This window comes from Mobula birostris, chromosome X (assembly GCF_030028105.1).
Source record: "Mobula birostris isolate sMobBir1 chromosome X, sMobBir1.hap1, whole genome shotgun sequence".
Classification (NCBI taxonomy): Eukaryota; Metazoa; Chordata; class Chondrichthyes; order Myliobatiformes; family Myliobatidae; genus Mobula; species Mobula birostris.
This window is the reverse complement of record NC_092402.1, coordinates 59,403,837-59,421,745: the sequence shown is the minus strand read 5'-3', so window position 1 is coordinate 59,421,745 and position 17,909 is coordinate 59,403,837. Positions and strand designations below refer to the sequence as shown.

The window sequence follows — 17,909 nt, the reverse complement described above, 5'->3', positions numbered from 1 at the left end:
ACCCTCATAATTTTGTATACCTCTATCAAATTACCCCTCATTTTCCTATGCTCCAAGGAATAGTTTGAACCTATTCAACCTTCCCCTATAACTCAAGCCCTCCAGACCTGGTAACATTCTTGTAAATTTTCTTGACGCTCTTTCAGTCTTGTTTACATCTTTCCTGGAGGTAGGCAACCAAAACTGCACACAGTACTCCAAATTAGACCTCACTAATATCTTGGACAATTTTAACATAACATCTCAACTCCTGTACTCAACACAGATTTATGAAGGCCAATGTGCCAGAAGCTTGTCTGTCTGTTTGTTTGTTTATTTTTTTTGTTTGTTTTTAGGACCCGATCTACATGTGATGCTGGTTGGTCTTTCCAAAGTGCAACGCCTCTCACTTGTCTGTATTAAATTCCATCCTTTTTTTTTTTTTTTTTTTTTTTTTTTTGCAGCTAGTCCAGATCCTGCTGCAAGTGTTAATGGTCTTCCTCGCTGTCCACTACAGTCCCAGTCTTTGTGTCATGCAATTTTGCTGATCTGGTTTATCAGTGATCTGGATGATGTAGTACAGATGACAAACAATGGACCCAGCACTGATCCCTGTGGTGCATCACTAACAACAGGCTTCCAGTCAGAGGCAGTCATCTAGTACCACTCTCTGGCTTCTGTGAAGCTAATGCCTAATCCAATTTACTACTTCATCTTGAATGCTGAGCAACTAGACTTTCCTTACCAACCTCCCATGTGGGACCTTGGCAAATGCCTTGCTAAAGTCCATGTAGAAACATCCACTGCCTTGTCTGCATCAACTTTCTTGGTAACTTCCTTGAAAAAGATTGGTTAGATGCAACCTACAATGTACAAAGCCATGCTGACCATCCCTAATGGGTCTATGTCTATCCAATACATGTATCCAGACCCTTGGAATACCTTCCAGTAACTTTCCCACTACTGATGTTGGGCTCACCGGCATATAATTTCCTGGCTTATTCTTGGAGCCTTTTTTAAACAGAACATTAGCTATCCTCTGGCACCTCACCTGTGGCTAAGGATGTTTTAAATCTCTCTACTAAGGCCCCTGCAGTTTCTGCACTAGCTTCCCACAGGATCTGAGGGAGTACCTTGTCAGACTCAGGGAATTTATCCACCCTAATTTGCCTCAAAACAACAAACAGCACCTCTGTAATCTTTGTAGGATCCATGACCTCACTGCTACTCTGCCTCATTTCTATAGGCTTTGTTCATCACCCGAGTAAATACAGATGCAAAAAAAATCCATTTAAGGTCTTCCCCATCTCTTTTGGCTCCACGCATAGATTACCATTCTAATCTTTCAGAGGGCCAATTTTATCTTATATTTTTTTTGCTTTTAATATATCTGTAGAATCCCTTGGGATTCTCCTTCACCTTGTCTGCAAGAGTAGACACTTGTCTACTTTTAGCCCTCCCGATTTCCTAAAAGTGTTCTCTTGCAGTTCCTGTACTTGGGTACTTTATTTGTTCCCACCTGCCTATACCTGCTATATGCCTCCTTTTTCTTAATCAATGCCTTAATATCTCTCAAACCAAGCTTTCCTAAACCTGCTACCTTCAGACAAGAACATACAAACTTCACTTTTGAAGGCCTCGCACTTACCAGGTGCTCCTTTGCCAGAAAACAGCCTGTCCAATCCACACTTGCCAGATCCTTTCTGATGCCATCAAAGCTGACCTTTCTCTAATTTAGAATCCCAACCTGAGGACCAGACTTGTCATTTTCCATAATTACGTTGAAGCTAATGGCATTAGATCACTAGATGCAAAGTGTTCTGCTACACAGACTTCTGTCACTTGCCCTGTCTGAGAATTAAGTTTAATATCATTGGCATGTGTTATGAAAATTATGATGCAGCAGTACAGTACATTCCCCAATTCCCTCATTCCCTAATAGGAGATCTAGTATTGCACTCAGTCTCATTGGGACTCCTATGTATTGTATAAGGAAACTTTCCTGAGCACATTTGATAAACTATTTTCCATCCAGCCCTTTCCCAGTATGGGAGACCCAGTAAGTATGTGGAAAGTTAAAATCGTCTACTATCACAACCTTGTGTTTTTACAACCTCTCTACAAATTTGCACTTCTAAATCCAGTAGAATGTTGGATGGTCCATAATATAATTCCATTAACATGGTCATGCATTTCTTATTCCTCTTCTACCCATAAAACCTCAGATGAACTCTTCAGTCTGTCCTGACTGAGCACTGTCGTGATATTTTCCCTGGCCAGTAATGTTACCCCTCCCGCTCTATCATGTTTAAAAACGACAACCCCGAAACATTGACTGCCAGTCCTGCCCTTCCTGCAACAGTCTCACTAATGGACAATATCATAATTCCATGTGCTGATCCATGCCTTAAACTCGTCTACCTTTCCTACAATATTCCTTGCATTGAAGTATATGCAGCTTGAGCATTAGTCCCACCATGATCAATCTTTTCATCCGTGACTTTGTATGTAAGTTTAACAATGTCTTTCTCCACAACCTCTATCTGTTCTGGTGCCCTGGTTCCTATCCCCTTGCAACTCTAGTTTAAACAACCCCCTGTGCAGCACCAGTAAACCTTCCCACTAGGATATTAATTCCCCTCCAGTTCAGGTGCAAACCATCATTCCTGCAGAAGTCCCACCTTCCTTGGAAGAGCCCAGTGATCCAAAAATCTGAAGCCTTCCCCCTTACACCATCTCCTTCATCACGTGTTAAGCTGTATGATTTTCCTATTTCTGGCCTCACTAGCACATGGCACTAGTAACAATCCAGAGATCTCAACCCTGGAAGTCCTGTCCTTGGCACCTAACTCACTTTTACAGAACCTTGTCATCCCTCCTACGCATGTCATTGGTACTGATGTGGACCGCGTCTTCTGGCTGCTCACACTCCCACTTAAGAATGTTGTGGACTCTGAGATGCACCCGAGAGACAACATGCTACCCGAATCTCGTTCTTGTCTACAGAACTTCTTTTCTGTTCCCTATCCAATGAATCCCTTGTCACTGTAGCTTGCCTCTTAGTGCCAGAGACCTGACTGAACTGCTGTGGCTTTCCTTTGCTAGGTCATTTCTCCCTCTTTCTTCTTTTTCTTTCTTCTCTTCTTCTCTTCCCCCCCCCCCCCCCAAACAGTATCCAAACTGGTATACTTGTTGAGGGGAACAGCCACAGGTGTACTCTGCACTAGCTGCCTATCTCCTTCCCCTCTTGACAGTCACCCAGTTGTATTTCCTGCACCTTAGGTGTAACTATCTCCTTGTATGTCCTGTCTATCTACACCTCCGCCTCCCAAATGATCGAGTTCATTCTGTTCTAGCTACAACTCCTTAATGTGGTCAGTTAGAAGCTGAATCTGGATGCTCTTCAAAGTTCAAAGTAAATTTGTTATCAAAGTACATGTCACCATACACAACCCTGAGATTAATTTTCTTGTGAACATGCTAAATCCATAATAGAATCAATGAAAGACTACAACAACTTGTGTGTTCAACCAGTGTGCAAAAGACAGCAAAACTGTGCAAATGAAAATAAAATAATAAATGAGCAATAAATATCAAGAACATGAGATGAAGAGGCCTTGAAAGTGAGTCATGTGTTGTGGGAACTTTTCAATGACTGGGCAATTGAAGTTCCTCCCTTTGAGTCAAGAGCCTGATGGTTGAGGGGTAATAACTGTTCCTGAACCTAGTGATGAGTGTCCCGTGGCTTGTGTACCTTCCTGATGGCAGCAGTAAGAAGAGGTGACCTGGGTGGTGGGGGTCCCTGATGGACACTTGCAGATATAATCATCAGGGACACTGGAGGTCTCTCTGCCCGCTCACATCCTGCAAGAGGAACATTCCATTATCCTGCCTGGTATCCCCACTGCTCTAAATGTGCAATAAGAAATAATAGATGATGAAAAATTTCTGCTTGTGCCTTTGTGTCAAAGCCTCAACTCCCCACTAACTCTGGCCCACTCCCATAATGGCTGCTCTGCTTAAATCTAGCTTATTTTATTGGTCCTTGTTAAGTACCTAATTATGCACAATGCAATGTCTCCTTGTGTTGGCATGTGGCCTAGTGGTTAAGGCGTTCGTCTAGTGATTTGAAGGTCGCTAGTTCGAGCCTTGGCTGAGGCAGCGTGTTGTGTCCTTGAGCAAGGCACTTAACCACACATTGCTCTGCGATGACACTGATGCCAAGCTGTACGGGTCCTAATGCCCTTCCCTTGGACAACATCGGTGTCGTGGAGAGGGGAAACTTGCAGCATGGGCAACTGCCAGTCTTCCATACAACCTTGCCCAGGCCTGCACCCTGGAAACCTTCCAAGGCAAATCCATGGTCTCACGAGACTAATGGATGCCTATCTATCTATCTTTTTTTTTTTTTTTTAAATAAGGTCTCCTTGGGAACTATAGTGCGCGAAATGTGCCTACTGTTCCAGCTCGATTTTAAATTCTCTCTGCTCTGCCTCTACGATGTCTCCTTGAACTGGGTCTGCAAAATGTCCTTCTGAACATTTTAATGCCACTTGTGTGGAGTATAGCTTGACCTGCTATATTCTTGGTGTGAAATGATGCAATAAAGAACTGACCCTTCAGCCCACCCAGGGCTGTGCCAGCTTGTAAACAGTCATTGACTCCAATTCTCATTTGACCCATTTTCTTACATTCCCATCAACTGTATTGCTTGCCTAAACACCTAGGATCAATGTGTAGTTACCAATTAATCTACTAGCACAAGCCTTTGGGATATTGAAGGAAACTTATTTAGTCACATAGGGAATGTGCAAACTCCACACACGCAGGGGTGAACCAAGATAACACTAACAGCACTACAATGTTGCCCTTGGAAAGAAATGCCACACTGATTTCTGACTTCGTTATTATACAAAATCTTGGTGCCTGTGTCATGTAATTTCATTCCTCCTTTGGATAAATATACTGTCATTGGCCAATGGAACATGGTCATAAAAATGTGACATTCACTTAAGGGTAAATGAACACCTAATCTTCCACAGTTTTGATTTGGCATTCGGGTAATCCCTTGAGTTCCCTAGAGTGACTTTTGAATCAAGTGATTCTCTTTGAGACTAGAATGTCACTTCACTTTTTTTTTGTTGGTGCTCTGTACCCATGTTAATTCTTGCACTGCAGGTTTGACAATTTGCCTTAGTCTTTGTGTAAAAGAAACTGTTGGCCCTGCATTGTTAATTATGAGTATATACCATTGACGTGCACCTTGACACTAGTGATTGGCTAAAGGCTCTTCCAGAGATTATACTGTGCTCAAATTTAATGTTGGTGTAGAATAACAGTGATAGGAGTACTAGGCTAACAGCTAGAGTTCTGGACCATTCATTCTTGCATAGCCTTGTGTTCTAAACACAAACGTGGTCAATTAAATTAGTTCAGAGGTAAATAGGAATAAACAAATGCTGGCATTCTCTTAGGCTACGTCCACACTAGACCAGATAAACCTGTAACCAAGCTTTTTCTCCATTTTGACCCTCTCTCCACACTGAAACAGCGTTTTCCTCCCCCAAAAACGCAGCTTTCCTAAAACACTCTCCAGAGTTTTTAAATCTGAGCGCTGGTTGGCCGTTGTAGTGTGTATGGGGTAACCAGCTAATTTTAAAACCGCTTTCATGACGTGCTGGAACAAATGGTGGCGGCAGCGCGGCATTTCATTGTTTTCTTGAACGCAACCTCCAACATCACAACAACAATATCTGACAATAGATGTGTAACATCCTAATGTAACATTGTATGGAAATACAAGATAAGACTGATGCAGGCATGTTTCATACATTTAACAAGGTGCTTTATTAATGTATTGCTTGTGTAAACATTCAATAGATGCAATTGCCACTTTTGCCAAGTAACTCATTTTATTGCACGTTAAATACAGCAAAATAATACAGAAAGACATGGCAAAAGTAAAGGCAAACAAATGAGGTAACAGCAAATTTCACTTCTGCCCAGTAACAAGCCTTATTGCATTTAGTTGTCCCTTTCATCAGCGAAGAGACTATGGCTGTAGGAAATGTTTCTGGACAAATGTGCACCGTGTCTTTCGTTTGGCAATTTCCTTTTAAGCTTTTCTAGTCTGTAACTGGACAAATGCACACCAAGTATACAGTTTCCTCTTTGCTTGTTTTCTGTGTATCCTGTGCATGCCCAGTAGGCGGAGATTTGCCCTAATGTCCATTTTAATGTGGATGGAGATGCTTTCAAAAACACCTGGTGTGGACGCCTATCGTTTTTACGCGAAACCGGCGTTTTCAAAATTATCCGGTCTAGTGTGGACGTAGCCTTAGATGTTCACATCTTGTAAACAAACATAAATGAGGCTTTGACACTTCAGCACTAAATTGCCTAAACCATGTTTGCACTTTCGTAGCTAGTAAATAGGACAGCTTCTAGTAACTTCATTTGCATAAGTAAAAGTGATAATATTTAAAAGTTGAATATTTGTTCCATTAATGACTTTTTTTGAATCTATTAATATTGCAGGTTAACTACACAGTTCAAATGGAATTTAGTGGACCTCTAACATATGTGTAGTAAGTAGATTTTTCACTTCCAACTTTGTGTTCACTGTCTTGAATGTAAAATCATTTCTATATAAATAGTATGCAAAATGGCATTAAATAAATCTATGCTAAATTTTAAAAACCAACCAAATAGCATTTCTTCCAATAAAAACTATCCCAGATACTGTAGTTTGAAAATAATTTTATTTGCCTGTTGATCTGGGCAATGGAGCTTCTTGGTTAAGATCAAAGATCAATTTGTTTGTTTGTTTTTGAAAGCTGCTATAGCCAGGAAGTGGATGTCTAAAACTTGGCTGGAGGAGGATGGGGAAATGGGAAAAGAGTAATTCAATATTCAATCTTTCCATTAACAAATAGAATCCAATGTCATTTTGTCCCTTTTGGGTGGTATACATAATTGAATATAACATGAATACCTGATTCTTTTGAATGTGGTAATCTAATCCAGGTATGTTAAAATTACATGCATACTCACTTTTGAATTTGTCCTTTCTATTCCTTAAAGTGACTGAGATTTGGGGATTGTATAGAGAATTAATAGTACATTCAGGTGTTTCCCTGGGGAAAATATTTTGATGTCCTTCACTCCCCATGCCTTTTTTCCACTTTCTGTTTGGTCTACTATTTCTGAGACAAGTCTACATTACTCAACCCATAAGTTACTTTTGTAAGGCTCATGCTATTCCATGATTGGCCACATGGAAGTTACAATTATAAATTGCGATCTAGTGCATGCTTCCGACACTTGAATGCTTCTGGAACCTGAGCATGAGTGCAAATAGGGTTTTAAACCATACTGAAAATTCAAATGTAATGGCCTTTTTTTATGGCAATTTAAATTTAAGCCTCCACTTGTAACAATTTTGATTCTATGCATCTCAGTAAGTATGAGATGGGCAGCATTTTGGAGTGGAGCTGCTTGATATTTTCTGACTTACATTTCACTTTCCTGTGGTGGTCAAGTAGTCAGGAATTTTGAACTATTACTGACCTTTTTCCTTGAGGTGGAGGGAAGGAAGGAGGCCTACAGTTCATTTGGAACTGATTTGTGCTGTAGCCTTTGTATAGAAACAGATGTATGGTCCTATGATGAGCTATGTGACTTGCCCAACCATGGTTGAAGTGATCTAACCAGTTTATTTTCTTCCACAGTACTTTTTGCACAATGCCATCAATCAAGGTCCATAATATTGTTGTCTTCATGCAGTAAGTTCATTAAGATTTTAGTAACTAAATAGAATGAAGCTTGCTCTTTACCAGTACTGTTTATTTAAAAATCAATTCAACATCTTAAATGTTAATTTAAATGCATTATGCTATATTGTCTAAGTAAACTGAGCTCTGTCAATCAGATTCAGTTTCAGCTATAGAAATAGCTGGGAAAGCTTGAACCATAACAAACTTTCTGGATCTAAGTTCCTGTTAATGCTTTTTCTGTGTGTGGAGCTGTCTGCTCAATCATATTTTCCCTGCCCTTTGCATCCCTTTCCCCCAATCCTTAGCACTGCAAGTTATTTTCAGGCAATTTGTTCTTGATTGTAACCACTTTAGAGAAAAAACCTTTGTCCTCCTGTCTCTGTTTCCACTCAGCCCTTTCCTGCCCTAATCCTATTTGCTTTGTCTAATCCCCTCTATTTTGCATGCATTTTATCAAATCTGCTCTTTGCTGTAAGGAGAATGGTTCCAGTTTACCTAGTGTAATGTTGTTGAGATTGCTTATCCTCTATTTTCTGAATCCTTTGGCTACGTCCACACTAGAATGGATAAATCTGTAACCGAAGCTTTTTCTCTTCGTTTTGACCCTCCGTCCACACTGAAACGGCGTTTTCCTCCCCCAAAAACGGAGCTTTTCAGAAACACTCTCCAAAGTGAATAAATCTGAAAACGTGTAATATCCAGCGTAATGTGTACGGGGTAACCGGCGATTTTTAAAACCGCTGTCATGACGTGCTGGAACAAATGGTGGCGGCAGCGCGACGTTTCATTGTTTTCTTGAACGCAACCTCCAACACCACAACAACATCTGACAATAGATGTGTAGCAGCCTAATGTAACATTGTATGGAAATGCAAGATAACACTGATGCAGACATGTCTTGTACATTTAACAAGGTGCTTTATTAATGTATTGCTTGTGCAAACATTCAATAGATGCAATTGTCACTTTTGCCCAGTAACTCGTTTTATTGCACATATTAAATACAGCAAAATAATACACAAAGACATAGCAAAAGTAAAGGCAAACAAATGAGATAACAGTCCTGACGAAGGGTTCCGGCCCGAAACGTTGACTGATTGTTTCCACGGATGCTGCCCGACCTGCTGAGTTCCTCCAGCATTTTGTGAGTGTTGCTTTGACCCCAGCATCTGCAGATTATTTTGTGTTAGCAAATTTCACTTTTGCCTTATTGCATTTAGTTGTAGTTGTCGTCCCTTTCATTGGTGAAGAGACTATGGGTGTAGGAAATGTTTCTGGACAAACGCACACCAAGTCTTTTATTTGGCAATTTCCTTTTAAGTTTTTCTAGTTTGTATCTGGACAAACATGCACCAAGTATACCGTTTCCTCTTCGCTTGTTTTCTGTGTCCTGCGCATGCCCAGTAGGAAGAGATATGCCCAAATATCCATTTTAATGTGGACGAAGATATTTTCAAAAACACCTGGTGTGGACGCCTTTCGTTTTTACATAAAACCAGCGTTTTCAAAATTATCCGGTCTAGTGTGGATGTAGCCTTAGTATTCTGAAGTGTGGTGATCGGAATTGAATATAATATTCTATACCAGTTTTGGTCTGGCTGATCTTTTTATAAAGATTCATTTACCACCTTCCTTGTGCTCTATGCTTCTAAAACTCAGGAATTCCAATGCTTTGCTATTCACTGTCTTATAATGGAGAAGAGGAGGGATTGGGGTAGGTTGCTAACTGTTTTGGGAGATGGTTGACTTCAGCTAAAATACAATAGTCTGAGCAATATGGAATGCTTTGGTTACCAATGATTAACATTCCTTACAAAAGGATACACTCCATGCCATACAGTGGCACTCTCGTGGCTGAAAATGTAGTTGTTGGGGAAATGCTAGGATTGGGCAATAAATGAACAAAACCAATCCAATGTATTGGAGTTTTCAGCAGTCCTGATGACCAGTCATTGACCTGGAAGGTTACATCTTTTATCTATGATCAGTCATGCTTGACCTAAGTTTCTCTACCATTTAGTATTTTAGCTGATGTTGCCAGACAGACTTGGTTAGAAGCTTTGCTTCTACTTGGCTATTTGAATCCAAAACCATAATGAGTTATTCTAGTTCAGTCAAGTGTGAAACCTTTGTATTGGCCATTAGAGTGAAATGTACTTGATGTCTTAGATGATTGAAGTTTAGATTTTAAAGTACTACTACATTGTCGACTCAAGCCTAGGCTGTTAGTTCAGAAGCCGAATAAAGGCTAAAATGTTTTTTTCGTAAACTTGGAAATTCAAGCTATCTCTATCCAGTTTTCTAAAACACTCTTTCCACTATCTGAGGTTTCTATTTTTCTTTCAAAATAGTTACTGGATAATTGCTTGGCATTGAATTGCCCCAGCTAAGCTATACAAAGCCTTTTTGTGTTGGTTCTTCCTTCATCAGTCATAAAATCCTTTTCAATCATGGATGAGTTTAGTCTGGAGCAAGCATCTCTTTTGGCTTTGCATGACAGGAAAAAACTGCTTTTCAAAATTTGAAGAGGTTTTTTCTATATTTAGAGAAGGCTACCATGAGTTTTTTTTTAAAAAAAAAAATTTAAAAATAAGTAAATCTAGGCTGTGCTCGCCATGATCCATGTGGCATGTTTTATGTCCATGTTTCTATCATTGTTTTTAAATTATGTTGGAATCAAAACTACAAAGAACAATTTAAATGTGTTCCCTAGTCCACTTTGAATGTGGTCTTTAATTTCAGTTTGTCAAAAATGATGCATTCAAAGTGGCAGCAATCGTTTGGACAAAAGCACTAAACTTTGCCCAGCAATCAGAAGGGTTAATTTGTTTTTACAGCACACTTATGAAAATTTGCTTAATCCAGGGTGGAGTGCTATTGTGGTCACTTCTGGGCAGCATTGCACTACTCCAGGAATTCAGCCAGCCACTTCATCAGGATGCATGCATTTCTAACATTTTGTATCAACCATGCATTGAATTACCTCTATCCCTGTGCAGCAGTTTTTAGCAATCATAACTGTAAATTTTGATGGTCCAAGGAACACATTTGGCTTATAAGTAACAGGTCGCTGTAACATGCTTGCTATCTAGCAATGCAGTTTTCTCAGGTTTGGGAAAAAAAGTACTATTTGAGATGTTTCTCAGCTGAAAAATTTAGGTTATTTCCAAAAGGGGTTTCCATGGTGATGTTGGCAATATGGATCTGAGTTTCTTGCAAGGTTGGGGGTATTGAGTCAGGAGACAAGTGTGTGAATCCAAAGACCCTATATCCACAATCTATAGGGATGGATCACATACCTTGTGGTCTACATAATTGTACTCCTATGTTGGTTGGCCTCAAGTAGTGTCTCTGTAGGAATAGTTTGCATGGGCAATTATTGCAGATGCAAAATAGTGTGTGGACCTCTTAAAACATGTGTTTCTGGACTCTAAATAAATAAGGTCAAAGAAGATCAAATTTGTTCACACTCCTACTTAGTCTTAGTGTCACTGTGGCTATGGATGGTCTATGCCATATTTCTGTTCACGGATTTGGTTGCTTTCTCAGTATTTAAATTGCATGTTGCAATTTGGTCTCCTTTTGTGTTTGGAGCCCTTTATGAACCATGAGGGGTTCTTCTCCACTTCATGCACAACTTGTTCCTGACGACACAAATATTCCCCTGGTTTAATGTCAGGTATTCTATAGTCAGGGGAGCAGACAGGAGATTTTGTGGACCCGCATGGTTTGTTGCCTCCCGGGTGCCAGGGTCCGGGATGTCTCTGACCGGGTGCACGACATCCTGGTACGAGAGGGAAAGCAACCAGAACTCATGATACACGTAGGGATCAACGATATAGGCAGGAAGAGGGATGAGGTCCTGAAGTGTGAGTTTCGGGAACTAGGCAGAAGGCTGAAGAACAGGACATCAAGGATGGCGTTCTCAGGATTGCTGCCAGTGCTACGTGACGGTGATGGTAAGAATTAGAGGAGATGGCAGTTGAATGCGTGGCTGAGGAGTGGGAGCAGGGTTTTAGATTTTTGGATAATTGGGATCTCTTTTGGGGAAGGTGGGACCTGTGCAGATTGAATGGGTTGCACTTGAACTTGAGGGGGAGCAATATCCTTGCAGGTAGGTTTGCTAGCATGGTTCGGGAGGGTTTAAACTAGTTTGCAAGGGGGATGGGACCCGGAGGGATAGAGCAGTGAAAGAAGTGCATGGAGTAAAGCCAGATCTAACATATAGAGAGGCTTTGAGGAAAGAGAAGCAGAATAAACGGTGTAAAGACAGTAAGGTTGAAGGGCTGAAATGTGTGTACCTCAATGCAAGGAGCATCAGGAACAAAGGTGATGAACTGAGAGTTTGGATACATACATGGAATTATGATGTGACCATTACAGAGACTTGGCTGGCACGAGGACAGGAATGGATTCTCAATATTCCTGGATTTCAGTGCTTTAAAAGGGATAGAGAGGGCGGAAAAAGGGGAGGATGGGTGGCATTACTGGTCAGGGATACTATTACAGCTACAGAAAGGGTGTGTAATGTAGCAGGATCCTCTTTTGAGTCAGTATGGGTGGAAGTCAGGAACAGGAAGGGAGCAGTTACTCTATTGGGGGTATTCTTTAGGCCCCCTGGTAGCAGCAGAGATACAGAGGAGCAGATTGGGAGGCAGATTTTGGAAAGGTGCAAAAATAACAAAGTTGTTATCATGGGTGACTTTAACTTCCCTAATATTGATTGGCACCTGATTAGTTCCAAGGGTTTAGATGGGGCAGAGTTTAAGTGTGTCCAGGACGGATTCCTGTCACAGTATGTGGACAGGCCGACTAGGGGGAATGCCATACTAGATCTAGTATTAGGTAATGAACCGGGTCAGGTCACAGATCTCTGTGGGTGAGCATCTGGGGGACAGTGACCACCGCTCCCTGGCCTTTAGCATTATCATGGAAAAGGATAGAATCAGAGAAGACAGGAAAATTTTTAATTGGAGAAGGGCAAATTATGAGGCTATAAGGCTTGCGGGTGTGAATTGGGATGACGTTTTTGCAGGGAAGTGTGCTATGGACATGTGGTCGATGTTTAGAGATCTCTTGCAGGATGTTAGGGATAAATTTGTCCCGGTGAGGAAGATAAAGAATGGTAGGGTGAAGGAACCATGGGTGGTGACAAGTGAGGTGGAAAATCTAGTCAGGTGGAAGAAGGCAGCATACATGAGGTTTAGGAAGCAAGGATCAGATGGGTCTATGGAGGATTATAGGGAAGCAAAAAAGGAGCTTAAGGGGCTGAGAAGAGCAAGAAGGGGGCATGAGAAGGCCTTGGCGAGTAGAGTAAAGGAAAACCCCAAGGCATTCTTCAATTATGTGAAGGAAAATAAAAGGATGACAGGAGTGAAGATAAGACCAATTAGAGATAAAGGTGGGAAGATGTGCCTGGAGGCTGTGGAAGTGAGCGAGGTCCTCAATGAATACTCTTCGGTATTCACCAATGAGAGGGAACTTGATGATGGTGAGGACAATATGAGTGAGGTTGATGTTCTGGAACATGTTGATATTAAGGGAGAGGAGGTGTTGGAGTTGTTAAAATACATTAGGATGGATAAGTCCCCGGGACCTGACGGAATATTCCCCAGGCTGCTCCACGAGGTGAGGGAAGAGATTGCTGAGCCTCTGTCTAGGATCTTTATGTCCTTGTTGTCCATGGGAATGGTACCAGAGGATTGGAGGGAGGCAGATGTTGTCCCCTTGTTCAAAAAAGGTAGTAGGGATAGTTCAGGTAATTATAGACCAGTGAGCCCTGCGTCTGTGGTGGGAAAGCTGTTGGAAAAGATTCTTAGAGATAGGATCTCTGGGCATTTAGAGAATCATGGTCTAATCAGGGACAGTCAGCATGGCTTTGTGAAGGGCAGATCGTGTCTAACAAGCCTGATAGAGTTCTTTGAGGAGGTGACCAGGCATATAGGTGAGGGTAGTGCAGTGGATGTGATCTATATGGATTTTAGTAAGGCATTTGACAAGGTTTCACATGGTAGGCTTATTCAGAAAGTCAGAAGGCATGAGATCCAGGGAAGTTTGGCCAGGTGGATTCAGAATTGGCTTGCCTGCAGAAGGCAGAGGGTCATGGTGGAGGGAATACATTCAGATTGGAGGGTTGTGACTAGTGGTGTCCTACAAGGATCTGTTTTGGGACCTCTACTTTTCATGATTTTTATTAACGACCTGGATGTGGGGGTAGAAGGGTGGGTTGGCAAGTTTGCAGATGACACAAAGGTTGGTGGTGTTGTAGATAATGTAGAGGATTGTCAAAGATTACAGGGAGACATTGATAGGATGCCGAAGTGGGCTGAGAAGTGTCAGATGGAGTTCAACCCGGAGAAGTGTGAGGTGGTACACTTTGGAAGGACAAACTCCAAGGCAGAGTACAAAGTAAATGGCAGGATACTTGGTAGTGTGGAGGAGCAGAGGGATCTCAGGGTACATGTCCACAGATCCCTGAAAGTTGCCTCACAGGTGGATAGGGTAGTTAAGAAAGCTTATGGGGTGTTAGCTTTCATAGGTCGATGGATAGAGTTTAAGAGTCACGATGTAATGATGCAGCTCTATAAAACTCTGGTTAGGCCACACTTGGAGTATTGTGTCCAGTTCTGGTCACCTCACTATAGGAAGGATGTGGAAGCATTGGAGAGGGTACAGAGGAGATTTACCAGGATGCTGCCTGGTTTAGAGAGTATGCATTATGATCAGAGATTAAGGGAGCTAGGGCTTTACTCTTTGGAGAGGAGGAGGATGAGAGGAGACCTGATAGAGGTGTACAAGATAATAAGAGGAATAGATAGTGGACAGCCAGCGCCTCTTCCCCAGGGCACCACTGCTCAATACAAGAGGACATGGCTTTAAGTTAAGGGGTGGGAAGTTCAAGGGGGATATTAGAGGAAGGTTTTTTTACTCAGAGACTGGTTGGTGTGTGGAATGCACTGCCTGAGTCAGTGGTGGAGGCAGATACACTAGTGAAGTTTAAGAGACTACTAGACAGGTATATGGAGGAATTTAAGGTGGGGGGGGGTTATATGGGAGGCAGGGTTTGAGGGTCAGCACAATATTGTGGGCTGAAGGGCCTGTACTGTACTATTCTATGTTCTATATTCAGTAAGCTGTCCTGACTCTATTTTACAAGAGTTACCAAGTCTCTTATGGTCAGCACTGCTCCAGTGGCTGAATCTTGGATGACTGAGAACTTCCTCTTGGCTTGCTTCTGATAGTTGTACGTGTTCCCAACTCCTGTAGTGTTTTCAGTGAAAATCATGGTAGTAATGAGGCCCTAGAAGAATATTCAGGCTGTGCACAGGCACCAGAATCTTGTCTCAACAGGGGTATGCCCTGTAGCACACCAAGCAGATTCACATTCTTCCCTGCTTCATCCCACACCACATCAACAGGAGAACTTGGCCCTTGTCTCCGGGTCCACTGCAGGAGAAAACTGTGAAGAAGCGTCATTGGGGCCCAACAAAGACAAAGTGGTGCAGAACGTATGGTGCATTACGGAAGGGAACCTATATTTGAAAACTAAGTTGGAGTACCTTAACAGCCAGGTGCTCCCCATAGACAATCCTGCAACTAAATATTAACAATTCCTTTCCTCCCAAAGTTGCTGCTCAACCTACTGTGTTCATCCAGTTTGTTGCTCCAGATTCCAGCAGCTGCGGTCTGTTGTATCTACGTCATCAAATGTGTTCTATTGTGACGAACCAGGCAGTAGATTTCAGCTTCATTTATTGTACTTCACTTGAAGTGTCACTAGGGCATAGCTAATGCTCCATTCAGATATATCCCACCTTGCAGGAGGGAAATGAAGAGGTACCTTATTATTGAAAAGCCAAAGGATGGGGATCACATAATTAGAAGCAATACTTTAGTCATACACAAAGCATTCTTGTCTTCAAAGCCAAATAAGTGTCTGTTATGTGACACGTGGCAGTGCACTGTGTAAGTGCCTTTGCTAAAAGGGCTTTAAAAGGTGACTTGCATACCAATGACTAGACCTGATCAACTATGTCTTTGCTCAATAACAAGGAGGTCCAAGATGATTGAAGACCAGGCTCTGCTTCACAGACTTGGCACACAAACACTGCTAATGAGTTAGTTGGAGGGAAACTGGGAAAGTGAGAAGAAAGGATATGGACAAGCCTGTGCTTTGTCTAAGGACAGATAATAGACACAGCAGTTATGGTCACTGGTATTTGGTATCCATTGGAGGCAAATAGCTTTGTGATTGGTTGATGGCAACCAGTTATTTTTTTTAAACAATGAGCACTCTAAAATGAGTTGTCATGGTATAGCATGATTAAGTTGAGATTTGCAAAGTAGTTCCTCCAATTGTACTTGTAGCAGCATAATGGGAAACATTTGATGTGAGTCAAAGATGAGTTTTGATATCTATCAAAATGGCCAGGTTCCTATCAAATTGATTTCTTTTGAAGTATGGCACACTGATTACTGAACTTGAGAGTGAAAGTCACTCAGCAGCTGCACTCCAACGGGGCAAGTGCAAGGAAGGAAAGCCATGCTTGAGCTCAGTTACTGCACGTAGCCCCTTGTTAATGAATTGGCAATGTGTTTTTTTTTTAGTATTCAAAGGTACATTTAATGTTAGAAATGTATGAAATATACATCCTGAAATGCTGCTTTTTTTTTTTTTTTTTGCAACCATCCACGAAAACAAGAGTGGCCCAAAGAATGAACGACAGTTAAATGTTAGAACCCCAAAGTTCCCCCTCTCACGGTAAGCAGCAGTAAGCAACAATTCCCCCCACCGGCCTAAAACAATAATTGGCGCCCGCCACCGAGCACTCAAGCATATGGCACAGACTCGCAGTTACCCCCAAAGACTGCATTGTTCATCCGGCATTTGACATACCACAGGTTCTCTCTCTCTCTCTTCCCCCCCCCCCCCCCCCAATAAGGGAGAAAGCGGTGTTTGTTTTCACAGTGAGCAGGGAGACATAAAGTCCACCACATCGCTTTTTTTCGAGTTATCTTTGGGCAGAGAGCAAGTCTCTGGGCACACAGCTGCAGATATTCTGACTCCCCTGACGACACACAGGTCTCCTGTCGTGACACTGACCCTCGATCCGCCCATCTCCAGAGGCCCGAGATCCTAGGCTTCCAAAGCTGAGCCCTTGGTGTGCCGCACAACGGCCAGTCCTAAAACCCCGAGAGCGGGTCCCGTTCCTGCAAAGAACCATAGTCAGTGTGCAACTCTAGGTCAGGGTCTTTAAAAGAACCATGAAAGGGAAAAATAAAGATATTAAAGATGGAAATGGAGCTGTTTCTGAAGATGCAAGCAAAGGAGTCAGCGTTTAGCGGCATCATCACTTCACTCCACCTGCTATTCTGAAGCTACTGTGAAGGTGAGAGCATGATCACGAAATATTGCAGAGCACGGTACCTTGGATTGAAAGTCTATTGATGTTCAATCAAAGGTGACAAATCTGACATCCATTCAAATTTTGAGCTTGCCTGATGGAAAAACTCTAAACTGCAGATGGTGGAAGTCTGAATAAAATTACCAGGAAACACTCAACTGTGTCTTTAGCCTGCATGGTTAATTGTTTCTTTCCAAATGTGCTGCCTGATCTGATAGTTTCCACATTTGTTTTATTTGTATTTTTTGCTGCAGATTCATTTAATATCAAAGGTCTGCTTGTATCTATAAACCAAGCCACCATAAAGATACCTCGAAATAGTCATTACCTATCAGTTTCCTTCAGGCCATGACATAATGTCCATCTCAACTGTGTCTCACATGTTCATTGCCTCCTGATACAGCAGCAGTGGCGAGTCGTGTAATTATCTCTAGCAAGATGGTTATTCTGCATGCTGACTTCATGTTCTCATAAAATAAATGCTATCTAGCCAAATTCCAACTGTTTTGCATTTGGCTCACTGGTAGCAGATTCCTGCATTCCTTTCCAATGAACAGGTCCTGAGTAAACTTAATCTATTGTGTTAATTAGTGAATTAAATGCATTGGATTTATTGTATTAACACCCCAATAATCCTGAATGTGGGCACATGGCCAAGTGGTTAAGGCGTTTGACTAGTGATCTGAAGGTCGTGAGTTCGAGCCCCAGCCGAGGCAGCGTGTTGTGTTCTTGAGCAAGGCATTTAATCACA

General features: G+C 41.9%; 1 protein-coding gene across 1 annotated transcript in view; it reads left to right on the top strand.

The window, feature by feature from the left end:
- The window catches only part of tmem106c (transmembrane protein 106C), a 69,259-nt gene that overhangs the window by 31,706 nt on the left and 19,644 nt on the right, over positions 1-17,909 (top strand). The window contains exons 5-6 of the mRNA XM_072248831.1: positions 6,517-6,566; positions 7,710-7,763. Of these exons, the coding sequence (XP_072104932.1) occupies positions 6,517-6,566; positions 7,710-7,763 (104 nt within the window). The remainder of the gene's footprint in view (positions 1-6,516; positions 6,567-7,709; positions 7,764-17,909) is intronic.